This window comes from Lepidochelys olivacea, assembly GCF_965140295.1.
Source record: "Lepidochelys olivacea isolate rLepOli2 genome assembly, chromosome: 27".
NCBI lineage: Eukaryota > Metazoa > Chordata > Testudines > Cheloniidae > Lepidochelys > Lepidochelys olivacea.
The window spans coordinates 12,769,514-12,786,993 of NC_140437.1; the positions used below are offsets into that span (position 1 = coordinate 12,769,514).

Sequence of the window (17,480 nt, forward strand, 5' to 3'; positions counted from 1 at the left end):
AAGCCTGAAACATACCTGAGATTCACACTGGCTGCGTGACCCACGGTGTGCTGACCTTCCCCTCTCCTTCCCGCAGACAGCTTGGAAGAATGAGCAGGCTAACCTAGGAGCTCAGAGGCGATGGGTGCTGGGAATCGCTATGTGAAATGGTGCCGGGTTGCTCGGCTCTGCAAAACTCCAGGAAAGGACTAGGGGAGAATCTAGATTCCAGGTGAGGGACCCACTTTATAAACAGCAAATTGCATTCTTAGCACCTTGCGTTTTCACTTGTGGCACTAGGAGTCTAAGACTGACCTCAGTCCAGTTCCCCGGGAGCAGGAAACCACTTCACAGACATCACCTCTGCCTTTGGCACTAACCGGACACCTGGCTGGCAGTCTCAGCAAAGAGTCCAAGGTTACGCATGAAGGCTGAATGCTCCCCTGGCACTGCAGAAGGGGTCCCTGCAGATGGGTGGGAGTAACGCTGACCCACCCAGGGGCGTCGGCAGCGGGGATCAAACCTGGGACCTCTGGAGCTAAATGCATGAGCTGCTCCTGCATGAGCTGCTCCTGCATCTCTTAGCCAAGGCTGTGGCAGGCTCACCAAGCTCTAGCTGGCCTAGCCAGCGCGCTGAGCATGCAGGGGGTTACATAGGTGTTCATGCAACTCTAGATGAAGGAGTGGGCACCACACTGCCCTTTTTGGTATTGGGGACTGTAAGGGCTGAGCTTCCCAAACAGAGAATCTGGGTGCGGCATGCTGACACTCCTGTTATGCACAGCCGGGTGGAACCAGACACAGGAGAAAGCAGATCCCTTCAAGCCCCATAAGCACTGAGTGATCATTGCACACCACAGCCCCCCAATTCAGTCCCCAGAGTCAATTACAGCAGGCTCAGGGCTGCTTTATTTCACCAGCTGCTATGACCCCATGGGTCCACTCCAACAGCCTAGGATCACCGGAGCACAGGAACATCCTGGCCATGAACCCTTCAGCCCAGCCCCACCCCCTGCAGCTGCAGCCATTAAGGGAGGTAGCAAAGAAGCTGACCTACATCACCCAAGGAGTGACGACCCCCTTCCCCCCACAGGGGGAATCCCTGGTGCACACACAGAGGGGTATTTTTGTGTTAAAGATTTCAATACAAAGAGTATCCTGCCAACCAGGAATCTCCTGACCCAGCGCTGGTTGCAGGCAAATCAAAAACAAACCAACCGCCTTTTAATCCCCCTAAAAAATCCCCATTAATTTAGGAAAGAGCCACATCCTAGGTTCTTCCACAGCCAACAGGGCAGTGACAAGACAGTCTTGGCCAATCAAAATACAAGAGAGAAGTCTCCCGACTGCCTTGTCTCCAAGGACATGGAATTTCTCCACAAGTGTCACCTTAAGTTTCCCCATCTTCCTCTACTTTATGGAGCGTGAAACTTCCCATCAGACATGTAGCATATTTCTGTGTCTATCTACAGCCTGTTTCCCCGGGCTACGCACGCGCTGACTGAGATGCACATGCCAATTCAAATCCTCCCTGACCCTTTCTCCGATGTAATTACTATCTTCTAATCCACTTTAAACGATACCGGCTTCAATTCTCCTTTCGGCTCCAGGACACGTGTCAGTGAAGGTTCAATCTCTCTTCATAGAATCATAGAATATCAGGGTTGGAAGGGACCTCAGGAGGTCATCTAGTCCAACCCCCTGCTCAAAAGCAGGACCAATCCCCAATTAAATCATCCCAGCCAGGGCTTTGTCAAGCCTGACCTTAAAAACTTCTAAGGAAGGAGATTCTACCACCTCCCTAGGTAACGCATTCCAGTGTTTCACCACCCTCCTAGTGAAAAAGTTTTTCCTAATATCCAACCTAAACCTCCCCCACTGCAACTTGAGACCATTACTCCTTGTCCTGTCCTCTTCTACCACTGAGAATAGTCTAGAACCATCCTCTCTGGAACCACCTCTCAGGTAGTTGAAAGTAGCTATCAAATCCCCCCTCATTCTTCTCTTCTGCAGACTAAACATCCCCAGTTCCCTCAGCCTCTCCTCATAAGTCATGTGTTCCAGACCCCTAATCATTTTTGTTGCCCTTCGCTGGACTCTCTCCAATTTATCCACATCCTTCTTGTAGCGTGGGGCCCAAAACTGGACACAGTACTCCAGATGAGGCCTCACCAATGTGGAATAGAGGGGGACGATCACGTCCCTCGATCTGCTCGCTATGCCCCTACTTATACATCCCAAAATGCCATTGGCCTTCTTGGCAACAAGGGCACACTGCTGACTCATATCCAGCTTCTCGTCCACTGTCACCCCTAGGTCCTTTTCCGCAGAACTGCTGCCTAGCCATTCGGTCCCTAGTCTGTAGCTGTGCATTGGGTTCTTCCGTCCTAAGTGCAGGACCCTGCACTTATCCTTATTGAACCTCATCAGATTTCTTTTGGCCCAATCCTCCAATTTGTCTAGGTCCCTCTGTATCCTATCCCTGCCCTCCAGCGTATCTACCACTCCTCCCAGTTTAGTATCATCCGCAAATTCGCTGAGTGCGCAATCCACACCATCCTCCAGATTATTTATGAAGATATTGAACAAAACCGGCCGCAGGACCGACCCCTGGGGCACTCCACTTTACACCGGCTGCCAACTAGACATGGAGCCATTGATCACTACCCGTTGAGCCCGACAATCTAGCCAACTTTCTACCCACCTTATAGTGCATTCATCCAGCCCATACTTCTTTAACTTACTGACAAGAATACTGTGGGAGACCATGTCAAAAGCTTTGCTAAAGTCAAGAAACAATACATCCACTGCTTTCCCTTCATCCACAGAACCAGTAATCTCATCAATCTCATCTCACCTAAGATCACCTGCTTCCTGCGCTTAGCGGAGGCGGGGCCGTGACCCGACTAATTTTGTGCTAACCCAATGCCTACACGGTTGTCTCCGTCTGTGTGCTGCCACGCAGCTGTAAAACCGTTGCCACGTTCCACCCTAGAAGTAGCTGCATTTCAGAGGTAGCAGAGGCGACTCCTCTATGAACTTGTGAAAGATACTAAAGCACTTGGAGCGCCTTTGGAAATCAATGCACAACGTAAGTACGCAGTAGTAGCAAGGCATCTGTGTGATAGAAGTGGACTGGGAATCAGGAGACCTGGGTTCTAATCTCAGCTCTGCTGCCTGACCTTGAGCAAGTCACGTATCCTCACAGTGCCTGTTTCCCCTCCCACCCTTTGTCTGTCTGGACTATTTAGGTTGGAAGCTCTTTGAAGGAGAGTCCAACTACTTCTTATTTCCAACATTATCCAGAAAAGAAACTGGGAAGACCTGGAACACGTGATGAGAACGAAGCCAGAACAGCTGCCATGGCAGCTGTGCCATTGGGCAGCCGGAGGGACACGCACAAGAGGCCGACTAAAAGAATCCCTCCATGGAAGGGAAGGAAAACTTATGGGACTTAACAACAGCGAGGGCATGCATACAGCAGCCCCTGATCGACAGGGATGGCGGAGCCTTGTTGTGCCCTAGGCCAGTGCTTCTCAAGCTATCTGATGTGGGGGACGGGCAATTTTTTTCCCCCAGTGTGTGCGCAGACCGGCACCGGTCTGCAGACCACCGCTTTGAGTAGCACTGCCCTGGACGACATTTAATGGCTCTGGAAGGATTCTGATTCCTATAGGATCAAAGCTCCTTGCAATCTTCAATGGATTTGTCCTCACAGTCCTTCTGGGGCGGGGCAGTGCTATTATCCTCAGTGCAGAGATGGGACCTGAGGCAGCAAGGTCAGCAGCACACTAAGCCCAGGTCTGTGGGATCCGGGCTTGTGGACTTGGTGTTTCCAAGTCTGCGCTTGAGCATCCGCACTGAATTGTAAACCCTGGTTTGCAATTCCTGGAGCCGGGTCTCACTGCCGTGATGATGCGTCCACACGGCACCACACGAGACCTTCTGACTCGGGTCTGCAGCTTGAGCTGCGTCCACACTCGCAGAGTGACAGGGCTTGGACCTGAGTCTCACCAGGACCCAGGCTCGGACACATCCCCTCAGCAAGGTCCTAGGACCCAGGTCATGTAGCCTGCTCTGGGGTATCCCCAGAGGCCAGGCGTTGCTTGAGCTGGTTCACATCCACCTGCCTCGGGAGCGAGAGGTTCGAGACAGGAGTCTGGCGAGGGAGGTCACTGGTTTTCTGCAGCAGGTTGTTGCAGGGCAGAAGTGCCACCGTCTGCCCGCAGCCAAGGCCTTCCCCACCAGTTAGGACCAGCCGAGACGCACAAAGGTGCAGTTTATGGGAGACAGCAGCCTCTAGTCTCCCAGCTCTCTGCAGAAACGTGCTTGATTTTCTTTGCGGAGCGGGAAGAGAACACCAGGTAGCACAGAGCGCTGAGGCCTGCAGGTGGACAGTGGCAGTGAGCCGGGTTTGGTGGCAGCCTGGCAGCTCGGAGCATCTCCTGCAGTCAGGACTGGGTGGAGGACATGGGTGACAGCAGCTCTCGCAAATTCTTCCCACTGCGGCTGACCATCCCTTCCTCTGTTGGAAACTTCTTCCAAGCTAGCAAATTCTGATATTAACTAAAACCCTGCAGCCTTCCAAACTGCCCTTTCCCGGTCTCGTTCTTCTCTTCCCCACCCCGCTGGCTGAGCATGGGAAAACCCTTCCTCCCTCTGTGCCTCAGTTTCCCCATCTATCATACGCGGGTAACCATACAAACCCATCTCGCAGGAGGGGTCATGAGGCTTCACTCCTCCACACTTGCAAACCACCCTGGGATCTTCCACAGCGAAGTGCTATGGAAGGATGCAGGGAGGAAGGTTATTATTTAGAATTATCCTCTCTCCAGGTGCCATCAGGAGGGACGCAACTTTGAAAGCTGGACGCTCACAGACCCTCTGCAGTGGCTGACTAGTGTTTCAGGTTAAATGTAAGACAGAGACAAAGAGCCCATTGGACCAGCTCCAATACACATGATTTATTTAGGAGCTCGTAAATCAGGCCAGGGCCCCCCGAAGTGGGGACACCCAGCCATTAACTGCTCCCTCCCCTGCTCCCCCCACCGACACGTATCTGATACCTGATGGATGTCAGGATCCCAGCTACACGCTCACAAATCACCAGGCTGCAGCTTAATGAACACCCCATGCTTCGCGGCATTAAGTTAAAGGCAGAACACACAGGGGAAGGTGCCTGGAACAAGCTACTGCCATGGCGGGGATGCAAAAGGGGAGGGGAGGCTTTGCCAGGGGCAAGTGGCAGCAGGCTTAGCTGGATGTAATCTGTCTTTTCCTTCCTTCCTGGATACAGGCTCAGGAGAAAGATAAGTCCCCTGAGAGCATCCTGTGTTGAGACTTTAACAGGAGGGTGCTGTCTCCTCCTAGTGGCTATTCAGGAGTAGGGATCGCGAAAGCAGCCTGGAGTGGAGGTTTGACAATGTTTTTTGTGTGTGTCTGTCTCATGCCCACAACCTCTGCCTTTACTGACTGGACGGGAAGTCCTGGAAATCCTTGGTGATCAACAGCCTTTGTGCCATTTTCTGAGACTGCTTGAAATTTCTACCCGATCTCTGTAACCCCAAACATGACAAACATACCACAGGCCTGGTCCACACTTAAACATGAGATCGACTTCACTACGCCACTGAGGGCTATGAAAAATTTTGCACCCTGTGAGATGTAGTTAGGTCAACCCAACCGCCGGTGTAGATACAGCTAGGTCAATGGAAGAATTCTTCCGTCAGTCCAGCTACTGCTTCTCGGAGAGGTGGATTAACTGGAAAAACTCCTTATGTCAATGTAGAAAGCATCTACGTTATAGCACTGCAGTTCCGTAGCTGTGCCGCTGTGGTACAGGCATACCATTAGGCACAACCCCTGTCAAAAGAGGCAGGGATATCTAACAGTTAAAGACAGGGGGCTAGGAGTCAGGACTCCTGGGCTCTGTTTCTAATCATGTGGAAGGAAATGTGCTATACCAATTTGGGTATGGGACTAAGAATCAGGATTCCAGGGTCTACTCTTGGTTCTGCCACTGACTCACTTTGTGACCCTGGGCAAGTCTCTTAACCTTTCTCTGAGCCTCGTTCCCCATCATTAAAACTGGTGAACTAATCTCTATTTCAGGGAGCTGTTGTGAGGCTCCATCAATTCACACCTGCAGACAACGTTTATAGACACACCAGAGTCTGGTTTCAGCCCAATCCTGTAATCTTCCTCCTGAACTAGCCACGTTTCTTCTTCAAAGGGTAGCCAGGTGGGTTTAGCTTTAGGAACTCCCCAGTGCACTATCAGCAAACACCAAGCCCCATCTGTCTCTTCCCAGCATCCTGCTTCCCACGTTCCTAGGAATGCTGCTTATTCAGCAGGGAAAAAAGCCAATTTCAGGTCTTTTTCTCTCCTTCGATGAAAGGAGAGGAACATGTTATGGCTGATTACTGTGATTGTGTTTAGCTAGGGCTTCTGGGACTTGATGCTTTAGTTAACTGGGGGATATGCCAGAGCATGAGAAAGAGATCCGCGTGACCATGTGCTGCCCCAGGTGGGCAGGAACAAAGGCGAAGCAGGACTAGAGACTACCTTGCTTACTTAGACTTACCAAGTTTCTCCTCTGTGACCAAAATCCTGGTACTGGACTAGGCCTCTTAGAGATTATTGTTCTCTCTGTGTTCACATGCTCTGCACGATATCACACCCACAGCTCGGTACCACTGCTCTATCCACCATCCCGAGTCATCCCACTAGAATCCAGAGTGAGGAGCACGCCAGAAGACTTGAAATTGATAGATGGCTCCAAGTACTCACCCAGAGCCATTCCGCTGGCTGCCGTAATCTGAGAACACAATCAGCTCTGCCAACTCCTACATCTTCTCCACTGTGTGCACCTTTGGGCCACATGGCTCACAGACTTCAAACCCTCTGGCCCCTGCTGGTGGTAGAAGTGCCAATAATTCCCCAGAGTACACGCTGCCATCAGCCAGTTCGCCAAATGCCAGCCGCCTTGCTATACGGGCACCCTTGCTGTGCCAATGGCTCCAGAACTGCAAGTTCACCCTCCTATGCCTCATTCTTTGCACTCTCCAGAGTACCCATCTATGTCACCCGCCATACCAGCCAGCCTTGGCATCTTCCACTGCCAACTACCCCATGCTGCTCAGAGCCCAGCACACTATCACATGCCCTGTCACTGCTCTGCCCTCCCCAGCCCCTTCCCCCAGTGCTCTTGCCAAACTACTCCAAGGTCTTCCCTGAAGCACAATGGAACATTCACCACCACGCTCACTGCCCTGCGGCTCTTGCCGTCAATCGACACAGGCGTCACTGTCATCAGCCGTGTCAATCATCCCATACCAAAATGGTCCTTAAAGGTGCACATGCCAAGCACCCCGCAGACCCACCTAGCCTGCACACTTTCTTGGTTTCAAGACGCTCCCTGCTATGAAAATACCCTTGCTCCTAGAGAGCGCCCTACTCTTCTTCCTTTCCCCTATGTGAACATCGCTCCTTCCAACTAGGAAAAGACACCTTTCAGAGATCACCTTCACCCTGTACAGTGGTGACCCCTGACTCTCTTACCGCATTAGGGCTAAGGATGCAACTATCAGGTGGGGGGGGGTCTGATTTTCAGGTGCTCAGCAGGCAGATTTTCCAGAGACCTCAGCTCTCATTTAGGCACCTAAACGTGGGCCCAGTTCTCAAAGTGCTCAGCCCCCAGTGTGACACATACAGCCAGGTTTTCAAAAGAGCCATAAAGGTGAGGGTTAAGATTCAGCCATGTTACCTTTTGTCTCTTCGAGCAGCTGTCCTTTAGCCATGCTTGGTTATTTCCACCACCGAAAATATTTAGAGATGCTTCTTTTGAAACTTCCAGTAATACCCTAACTGAGCGAGGCTCTGATTTTTAAAATTTCATTCCAAAGATCATCCAAGGCTCAAGTGAAGGGCACACACTTGACTAATACACATGATGAGCTCCCCACTACGAAGCAGTAGAGCGGAAACTTGAAAAGACCCGTGATCTCATTTGTTTAACATGCACAGTTTTCTACTCCTTCATTTCTATGATTCAGCATTTCTGACAGCAATTAACCGCATAGCAACAGAATAACAGAATAAAGTCAAGCTTGGGACAGGAATTCCCTGACTTGGCCAAAGGGTTTTGGTAGGAGTGGGGAATATGACCTTTCTAGGGACACACTTACCTTGCAGAAGGCATGCGAGTGGAGGGACATCAGAGCACTCCACCCTGAAGAAGCCTCTTTACCTTGAGCAGCTAGGGTTGAGGGTTGAAGCATCGTCCTTTCTGGTGACAGCCTGACTCCGCAGAGTTTTCCGGGGGGAGCAGAAATCCCCTTCTGGGGATCCCTTTACAAGAAAGAGCGCTCTAGGGCAGTGTTATAATGACTCTTTGAAGGGGCCCTTCTGAGCCACAGTCAGGTTAGATAGTCCTTTTGGGGAACCCCTGCCCAGCAGAGAAGTTGAGAGGGGGGTTGGAGCATGGTCGTTTTGGGGAACCCCTGCCCAGCAGAGAAGTTGAGAGGGGGGTTGGAGCATGGTCGTTTTGGGGAACCCCTGCCCTGCAGAGAAATGGGGGAGGGGGTTGGTTGGGCATGGTCTTTTGCAAAATTCCCTGCCTGGCAGAGAAGTGTGGCGTGGGCTGGAGCATGGCTCTTTGCTCATCACACACTGGCTGGCTGGCTGCCTGGCACCGGGCGGGGAGAGAACAGAGAAGAGCCAAGCCCAAGCCAAACCCGAACCCCCTCAGGCACCAGCTCCGCCAACACGTGCATCCCCCGCGGCAGGACTACAATTCCCAAGAAGCCGTGCGCCTAGCGAGGCAGGGCCGAGGCCAATAGAGAGAGACTTTGCTCCGCGGGCGAGCCAGGACGCGGCCTGCCGGACGTTGTAGTCTAGCCAGCTTCGGCCTCGCCGGAGAGGGGCGAGCAGGAAGCGGCCGGAGAACTACGAATCCCAGAGTGCTTTGCGCCTGCGGGAGCCAATGAGACGCGCTGGCGGAGGACTGCGCAGGCGCTGTTGGCTGGCCTTTCATGTGGAGGTCAGGGCTGTGGCCGAAGGTGAGCGGGGGAGGGGGTAGGTGGGGGTTCGGTCCGGTCCCTGCCGGGGCGGGGGGAGGGGGAAGGCCGGGGGTCAGAACCGGAGCGCGTGAGTCGCCCCGCCCACCCGGGGGGATGGGAGCTGGGAGCGGGGCCTCCTTTGGCGGGAGAGCGGGGCTGGGGGGGGGATTGAGGGAGCTGGAGGAGGATGGAGGACTGGGAAGCGGGGTTGGAGAAGGGGGGGGGTTGCAGGGCCCTGGGGGCGGAGCGGGGCTGGGGACGGGGGTTGCAGGGCTCTATGGGGAGCGGGGCTGGAGGAGGGAGGGGGGTTGGGAAAGAAGAGACGCGGGGCTGGAGGAGGGGGGGGGATTGGGGAGGGCCCTGTGGGAGTTGGGAAGGAAGAGATGTGGGGCTGGAGGAGGGGGGGGGGATTGGGGAGGGCCCTGGGGGAGTTGGGAAGGAAGAGATGTGGGGCTGGAGGAGGAGGAGGAGGGGACTGGGGGGCCCTGGGGGAGCGGGGCTGGGATGCTGGGGAGGGGGGGTTGGAGGGCCCTGGGGGAGTTGGGAAGGAGGGGGATGTGGGAGGTTGGCTAGCTTGGGGGCTGGTGCCGGGGGAAGGGTGGGGGGCAGGGTTTGGAGGTCCTGTGGGGGAGGACAAAGCAGTGGAGCCCTAGTGATGGGATGTCTCTGGAAGGAAGCACAGTAAGGTGAGGAGAGGAGGAGCATTTCAGGGCCTTACCCTGGTGTGGGGGCATGGAGTGGATTGAAATCTGTGGCCTTTGCAGGGTCTGAGCTCTGGGAGTCTGGAGCCCTAGGATAAGGGAAGGGGAGCTCCACGGAGAGGCTAGTCTGAGGTGTTGGGCTATGCAAGGGGATTTGTGGGACCAGCGGGTGCGGTGAAGGAAAGCGGTGTCCCTGTGGGAAGGGGACAACCTTCAACTAGGATTGAGGTGAGATCTGACTGGGACGGGAACCTGGGGCTGCAGCTATTCCTGCTGTGATGAATGCTGTCAGTGGGGATGGGAGTTATTTATTGCTCTGTCCTACAGAGAGAGAGGGGAAAACCTAGGCTCCTTGTGTAGTACCTTTCTAATATGTTTACTGGATTTTTGCAGGTGTGACTCTGCAAAGAGGCTGCAGTTGGACTGACAAATGGCTTCCAGACTCTTTGAGAACATTGGCAAATTTGGTTTGGGATTAGCCATTGCAGGGGGAGTTGTCAACTCCGCTCTCTATAATGGTGAGGAGCAGAAGAGATGGAGCTGAAATAATCTTTCTCTACTAAAAATTAGTGAAGCTGAGATATTTATAAGAGAGTATAAACTTGCCTTGGGATAGTTCTTAAGGTCAGCTACTCTGAGGATTGGGAGAACTAATTAATTGGCCTTCCTGGCCTTCATTCTTGGTTGCTCTGCTCCTTGTGTTGTCACTCACACCAGGGCAAAATGGGTGTACGACATTAGCATTCTTAACTTCTAGTATTTGATACCAGTGTAACTGACGACACAAGGTGCAGAAAAACAGAGAATCAAATCTCCTGCCTAGAAAACTGTCTTCTGTGGTGTTCTTGAAAGGAGACTGGTCTATTGATTGAAAGTAGGGGACTAGGAGCCAGAAGTTGTTTTCTTGTTTGCTCTCCTACTGACTGACATGCTTGACTTTGGGCAAGTCACTTATTTGTACCTCAGTTTCCCCATGTAAAATAAGAATACTTGATTAGCCCCTGGGAGTTGGAGAGGCTTAACTAATGTGGATAGGTCTCTGATATCCTCTGTGAAGTGTTCTGGTAACGTGCAACGTATGATCAATGGTAATGGTTAAAGTTGTATTTGATGTGCTCTTTTTTCTCCTCTAGTCGATGGAGGACACAGAGCCGTTATCTTCGATCGATTCCGTGGTGTTCAAGATGTGGTGGTAGGAGAAGGAACCCACTTTCTCATCCCCTGGGTACAGAAACCAATCATCTTTGACTGTCGTTCCCGCCCACGTAATGTCCCTGTCATCACTGGCAGCAAAGGTGAGCATTCCGGGCAAGTGGCAGCTGTGAGAGCAACATTGGTGTTGTTCACTCAGAGTCCCTTAGGGTACGTCAACGCTGCAATTAGACACCCGAGGCTAGTCCATGCCAGCTTGTGTAGACATACCCTTAGTGCCCATGTCAACTAGGGCTCAGTTCTGCAAAATGCTGGCTGCCGTGTACTCCCCATGAAGGTAATGGCAGAAGGTTTTCAGTGCCTTGCAGGATAGTGCCTCAAAGTTAAGGCCCTGCGAGATTGTAGCTCCTCGAAGCACCTCTTTGATCATATGTCCTGTCCCTTATTCTCATGTTGCTTTTGGGTGACTTAGTAAAATAAGCTAACAGGGATGGGATCCCTGGGACAAAATAGGGCTAAGTAGGCAGGGCCAGAGGAATGGTAAGGCCTGATTTTCATGGTCTGTATCCTTACAGAAAATCCTAATCAGGATAGGGCTCTTGTCCTTTCTGGTGTGGCAATTCTATGGGTGCTGGCGTCAGTCTAGCATGTGGCCTCTGCCAGCAGTCTGTTCTGTGATAGGGAACCCTTTCCTCAGGCCTTCAGGCTGTCCTTTAAAGACAGTTTTCCCCATACGTAGAGTAGGGTAAATAATTCCCAGCCTCAGAAGAAAGACAAAGGTTAAGTCATGTTTGTGAAAGGGGTTGAGATCCCCAGTGAAAGAGATGATAGAAGGACAAATTGGGCAGGAAAGCAAATTTTGGGGGAGGGAAGAGTTCTGAACACATTTGTCCTTCCCTGTTCGGTGACCGTGGAAAGAGCAATCACATGTTATCCCTTGTCCCTGTGATATGTTGTCTAACTCATGCACCTATCTCTGCAGATCTACAGAATGTGAACATCACACTGCGTATCTTGTTTAGACCAGTTGCTGCCCAGTTACCTCGAATTTTCACTAGCCTCGGGGAGGATTATGACGAGCGCGTACTACCGTCCATCACCACCGAGATCCTGAAGTCTGTTGTGGTAAGGACCATGCAATGGCTTGTGCCAGTTGTGATGCTGTGATCTTCCTCTAGCAGTGAGAGACCTAATTTAGTATGGATCATTCAATGCTCCAGACTAGAGACACCCTCCTGCAAGTTGTCCTCCAGAGAATGAAGATGGTCATACTGCTGTTTGCTTCTCTGCCATCCCCGTTTGGGAAGAGTTGATAGTTGCGTCAGATACAGTCTTGTCGAGCATGATGGGGAGCTGAGTTCATTTTGGTGCTCCTCAAAACTGTTCACTCTTGAGTGGGGCTATCTTCAGCCCCCTCTCCAGCCTCGAATTGCTGTGGGGCTTCCCAGCCTCTCCAGTAAAGGGAGTCCCTCTTCCCACCTCTGTATGTACAGTACTTAAACTCACCGACTGAGTACTTTCAGTACAGCTCACACACCATCATGTAGGCCCTGCTGGGCAGTCACTGCTATAGCTTGTGCTTAAAGAATTGATGGGAGCCTGTTTCATTCAATGGAACAGGTAACTCAGCATTTCCTGCTCTTTGGGTGTGGGGACAACAGATTAATCTGGGGGTCGGGGGTGTGTGTGCAGGATCTGAGGAAAGCTGAATGAACCCTGATTTACATGCACTCTGCTTCACCCCTTGGCATCGGGCGCAGGCAGCTCCTTGAAAACTGCTCCCTTCCCTCTCAGCTCTCCTAGCTGGCTGTCAAGAAGCTTCAGGCAGCCCCCTCCCCAACCTAGGCTTCTCTTCCCCAGTCTTGTAGCATTAAGCTGCAAAAACATGTGGCCTTCTGGAAAGTGGAGGGAGAGGAGCCGCACGTTACAAACACACCATAGGGAGAAAAAAGAAAGGGGTGTGTGGGTGAGGCCTGGGACAGGGACAAGAGACGGAAGAACAAAGAACGACAGGAATTGGATGGAAAGGGAGAATAGCAGCAGGAACTGTACTGGTATAATAGGGTATGGCATATGGGGCACAAAGAGTGTCCTTGAAAATCAGTTGCAAGTAGACGCCAACTGAAAAGGGCTGAAATTCTCTTTTAGGCTGCAGCCCCGAAAACCTCCTTGTCTGTGGTGGGGAGAGCTGGGTGGAGAAGCTCAAGATATTGTGAGCTTTCCTTCGTTAGAATCTGCATGTTGTTTTTGCATGTCTATTTCCCCTCTCACTTCTGCTGTCCGTCCTGGCTTCAGGCTCGTTTTGACGCAGGAGAGTTGATCACACAGAGAGAGCTGGTTTCCAGGCAAGTGAGTGAAGACCTCACGGAGCGAGCAGATACCTTTGGCCTCATCCTAGATGACGTTTCCTTGGTAAGAGCGCTCTCTTTTTAGGAGTCTGCTCAGATAAGAGCCAGTGAGAGTGTAGCGGGGTAGCTAGAGCAGGGGACTGAAGGTTGGGACTTGTGGTTTTTAATCCAATGTCGGGGGGGGAATGTGATGCATTGGGTAAGTCTACACTGCAATAAAATACGCGTGTCTGGCCTGAGTCAGCTGACTCAAGCTGTGGGGCTAGACTCTGCATGGGGGTGGTGTCTCGGGGCTTGTGCTGGAGCCCAAACATCTACATCAGTGATTCTCAAACTTTTGTACTGGTGACCCCTTTCACATAGCAAGCCTCTGAGTGCAACCCTCACCCCTTATAAATTAAAAAACCTTTTTAATTAACACCAATATAAATGCTGGAGGCAAAGCAGGGTTTGGGGTGGAGGCTGACAGCTCGTGACCCTCCCATATAATAACCTCACGATCCCCTGAGGGGTCCCGACCCCCAGTGTGAGAACTCCTGGTCTACACTGCTATTTTTAGTCCTGCAGAGTCTAGCCCCATGTCAGCTGACGTGGGAGCTGACCCTTGGTGTCACAGGTTTTTGGGTTTTTTTGTTTTGTTCTTTTGCAGTGTAGACATATTATCAGTGGCTAGGACAGGATGCTGATAGTTAAAGTTACTGTCAACAGCTCTGTTATTGAGTTTCTGTGACTTGAGCAAATCCTTGAGGACCTGGCCCATACTGACTTGCTGGTTGGCAACTGTGCCTCCGTTTATAAACTGTTTGGGGATTCTTGTGGAAGGCCCTAGATGTGCGTAAGGGGATCTCTCACCAGGGCTTCTCTAAGCCTGCAGAAGGACAAGCTACAGGACCCTGAGCGCCCAGTAAAAAAAATCCAAACCTTGTTCGGCATCTTTCCCTTCAGTTTTCTGTCAATAATTAATTCCTCCTCCTAGCTGCCCCCTGTTCTGAGACCATCCTTGAAGTGAGCTCTGCTCTAGTGCTTGTTGTAAACTGAAACCCTTTGTCATCTGGCCCTTTATTGCGTGCATTGCTTCCTGGGATTTCCCTACGATAGCCTATCAGAGCATACTCTGGACTTGGCTTTGGATGTGCAGGATGTGTTCCTTAGAAAAACACTCTCTTGGTGAGGTGTGTTCCCTGTCCCAGTATTTCCCTCCTGGAAGTGAGTATTGGCTCTTTCTGCCTGATGCGGCTGCCTTCTGAACATGCTGCTGAGGGAGGCTCACCCTTTCCCTATTGCATCTCGGCAGAGTGCAGCTGTTCAAACAGTGTGCTGAGAATACAAGTACAGAACTGAGCAGGAAAGGTAGGTCAGTTTCAGGACAGCTTGACCTACAATGAGCTCCACTTGCTGACTGCATTGGGAAGTTAGGATAGGCTTTTTCTGGGAGGTTAGTGTCATGTTTCTTTGAGTCTAAAGCCTACTGTGGGAGGATTCCATTACCCAGATTTTTTTTTTTTTTTTTTTTTTTTGCTTTAGGTGGTTTTACTTAGTAAATGCTTTACAGCTCTGTCCCCCACCCCACCACCCATTAAATTCAAAACAGAAACCAGTTGAAGGGAGAAACTGAGTCAAACCTGAGTGAAGAGGCTGCTGCTCTATTCACATCAATGGAGCTATGCCTGTTTACATCAGATCTGAGTTCAGACTGTAGAACATGGTGTGGCTCTCCTTCTTGGTCCAGTGTACCAAATAAGATCTCTGAGGAAGAGGGACCTCCTGCCTGTCAGATGGTGAGTGGTTCCTAGCAGCAGAACTGTCCTAATGGGTACTCTCATCTTGCTCATTTCTCTCCTCCCCTGCCCCAGACACATCTGACCTTTGGGAAGGAGTTCACGGAGGCAGTAGAATTGAAGCAGGTGGCCCAGCAGGAAGCAGAGAGAGCCAGATTCATAGTGGAAAAGGTGAGTGCCCGTGGACGACTTTAGGCTGCGGACTGACTCCAATGTCATCCAGTTCCTACCCTGACTAGTAACATTCATTTGTCCAATGGTCTGAAGCGTTTAAGACTGCTCTGACCAGGAATTCCTGCCACAGAACGGACAGGCTCAATCTGTTCTTAAGTCACACTCCAAAGCTTCCACTCTTCTGAAATCAGCTGTGGTGTTTTTACCAAACTTACTGAATAGCAATGTTCTCTGGAGGTTTTTTAAATGGGGGAGTGTCCTCTCTTGCAAGAGCTGGGGTGAGAGATTGAGGGCGCTCAGATTCTGCTTCTGACTTGCTGAATCTTTGAAACAGTCGAGTAAGCTCTCCATGTGCCAATCTGGAGAATGGGCATAGTACTTACTTCAGGTGGGTGCTGTGTGGCTTAATTCTTTGCATTGTACTGGGAGATCCTTGGCTGATCTGAGCACAAAGCATGGTAAGTTTCAATAGAAAATAGTCTTGTTTAAAAACTCCTGAGCAGTGTTGGAAACACAAGTTTCATGTTGACCCATGCTGAAAGTGAAAATGAATGGAAACAAAGTGAAACTAACCATTCCAGTTGTAAGAAGGTAACGAAGCAAGTCTGTGCACCTTTACCTGGGATCTCTTACCTTCCCAGTATCCCTCTTTCCTTGTCTGTTAATGACCTGGCTGAGCTCCCTTGTTAAGGCTGTTTGTGCGGGAGAGGGGAAGTTCAGGTCTTAAATCACCAAGGATGGCAGCTGCATTTTCCTCCTGCTTTTCAGGTTCTTCAGTCCATCTTTTTCGCTTCCCTTGCAGGCTGAGCAGCAGAAAAAGGCAGCTGTCATTACTGCTGAGGGGGACTCCATCGCGGCCGAGCTGGTTGCCACCTCGCTGACCGCAGCTGGTGACGGCCTGATTGAACTCCGCAAGCTGGAGGCAGCCGAAGACATTGCTTACCAGCTCTCACGGTCTCGCAACATCACCTACCTGCCATCAGGCCAGTCGGTGCTGCTCCAGCTGCCCCAATGAACGTAGCTTTGCAGCCAGTCATTACCTAATCGCCTCTAAATAATCCCTTAAACAAAAAAAATCATTGAGATTTCCTGATTGGGTAAAGCAAAGGAAACAAAATTAAATGCATCCTCAATCGAGTCCTTAATCGCATAACGCTCGGCTCTCTTTGACGAGAATACTGAGTTTCTCCAACGGCCTTGTACACTCAGTGCAGAAGCTGCAATGGTCAGTAAACTAAATGGAAGAAATTGCCCCTTTTCCAGCAGTTTGAGGAGTGCCATGAGGGGAATGTCTTGTGTTCGCTTCTTGGATGAATCCATAGAAGCCCAGGCCATTCTCTGTTGACCACAGAAATTCTGTACCAATGAGATTTCACTGTCATACTTCACAAAGCATGGTCAATACAGGCAATGGCATGCATGCCTTGGACTACTGCTGTTTGTCCCTGCTGCCTGCAGAAAGGGAATGGGAGTGCTGAGGGCTTTCTTCCTTAGTCAGCCCAGTGTTTTGCAGGTGTGAGCTGACGCTAAGAGGACGTCTGTTGTCAGGTTAGCAGCTCTGCTCTGATTGGCTTTCTGAACTGTGGCATTGTAGGCAGGAGGTGTATCCTTATGGCATGTCTGCGGGTGTCGGAGCAGCTGAGTTCCACCCCAAAAGGTGGAACTTTCCTGATGTAGAAGTGAAGCTATTTCTACTATACAGGAAACATTCCTTCTGTGCATAATTAAATAGTTCCCTCTCCGCCTCCTCCCCCTCCTTGGTGCCCCGATTCCAGTGACTCCCTGTTGTACACGAGGTTGGGTCTCTACTAAGGTTGGTAAATGTGCTTGCATTTGTGTCTACTTTGGACAAAGAAGGTCTGACTTAATGTTCCACAGTTCAGACAGTCTGATCTTGGCAATATGATTTGCTGCAGCACCAGCGCTGTGTTTTTATTTAGGGAACCTGAATTACAATGAGGATGTGAAAGATGAAATTGTACAACCCAGCCTTCAATAAATGAAACCACAACCCTGCCCAGCTCTCTCATGTTCGTTTCTTAAAAGACTGAAGTTTTGAAGAAAGGTGCTTCTTGCTGTTGCTATTTCAGGACACGAAGCAAAAAGTCCCCAGCAGCAAGATTCTCTCTGGCTCAAAAGAAGGGTGTGCCTTGAACAGAACAAATTGCTTTTGGTTAAATAAAACTTAGCTTGAGCAATGGAGTTCTTGAATTAAAACTTGAGCCATCTTCCACCAGAAAATACTAACCTTCATATATCCGTTGCTGGGCTTCCTGTTTGTACTTAGTG

The 17,480-nt window shown here is 50.9% G+C and overlaps 1 protein-coding gene across 1 annotated transcript; it reads left to right on the forward strand.

Annotated features, from left to right (window-relative positions):
- The first annotated feature begins 8,901 nt into the window (after positions 1–8,901).
- PHB1 (prohibitin 1) lies at positions 8,902–17,207 on the forward strand. The gene is made up of 7 exons (XM_084615605.1): positions 8,902–9,038; positions 10,133–10,257; positions 10,873–11,034; positions 11,874–12,016; positions 13,187–13,303; positions 15,093–15,188; positions 15,994–17,207. The coding sequence occupies exons 2-7, from the start codon at positions 10,170–10,172 to the stop codon at positions 16,204–16,206; spliced, it is 819 nt and encodes a 272-aa protein (XP_084471731.1). The 5' UTR covers positions 8,902–9,038; positions 10,133–10,169; the 3' UTR covers positions 16,207–17,207.
- The last annotated feature ends 273 nt before the right edge of the window (positions 17,208–17,480 follow it).

Excerpts from the sequence above, each read along its gene's own strand:
- PHB1 (XM_084615605.1), top strand. The coding sequence starts at position 10,170 with ATGGCTTCCAGACTCTTTGAGAACATTGGCAAATTTGGTTTGGGATTA. Across the intron at positions 10,258-10,872 it reads CAACTCCGCTCTCTATAATG|TCGATGGAGGACACAGAGCC; the intron begins GTGAGGAGCAGA and ends TTTCTCCTCTAG. Across the intron at positions 13,304-15,092 it reads TCCTAGATGACGTTTCCTTG|ACACATCTGACCTTTGGGAA; the intron begins GTAAGAGCGCTC and ends CCCCTGCCCCAG.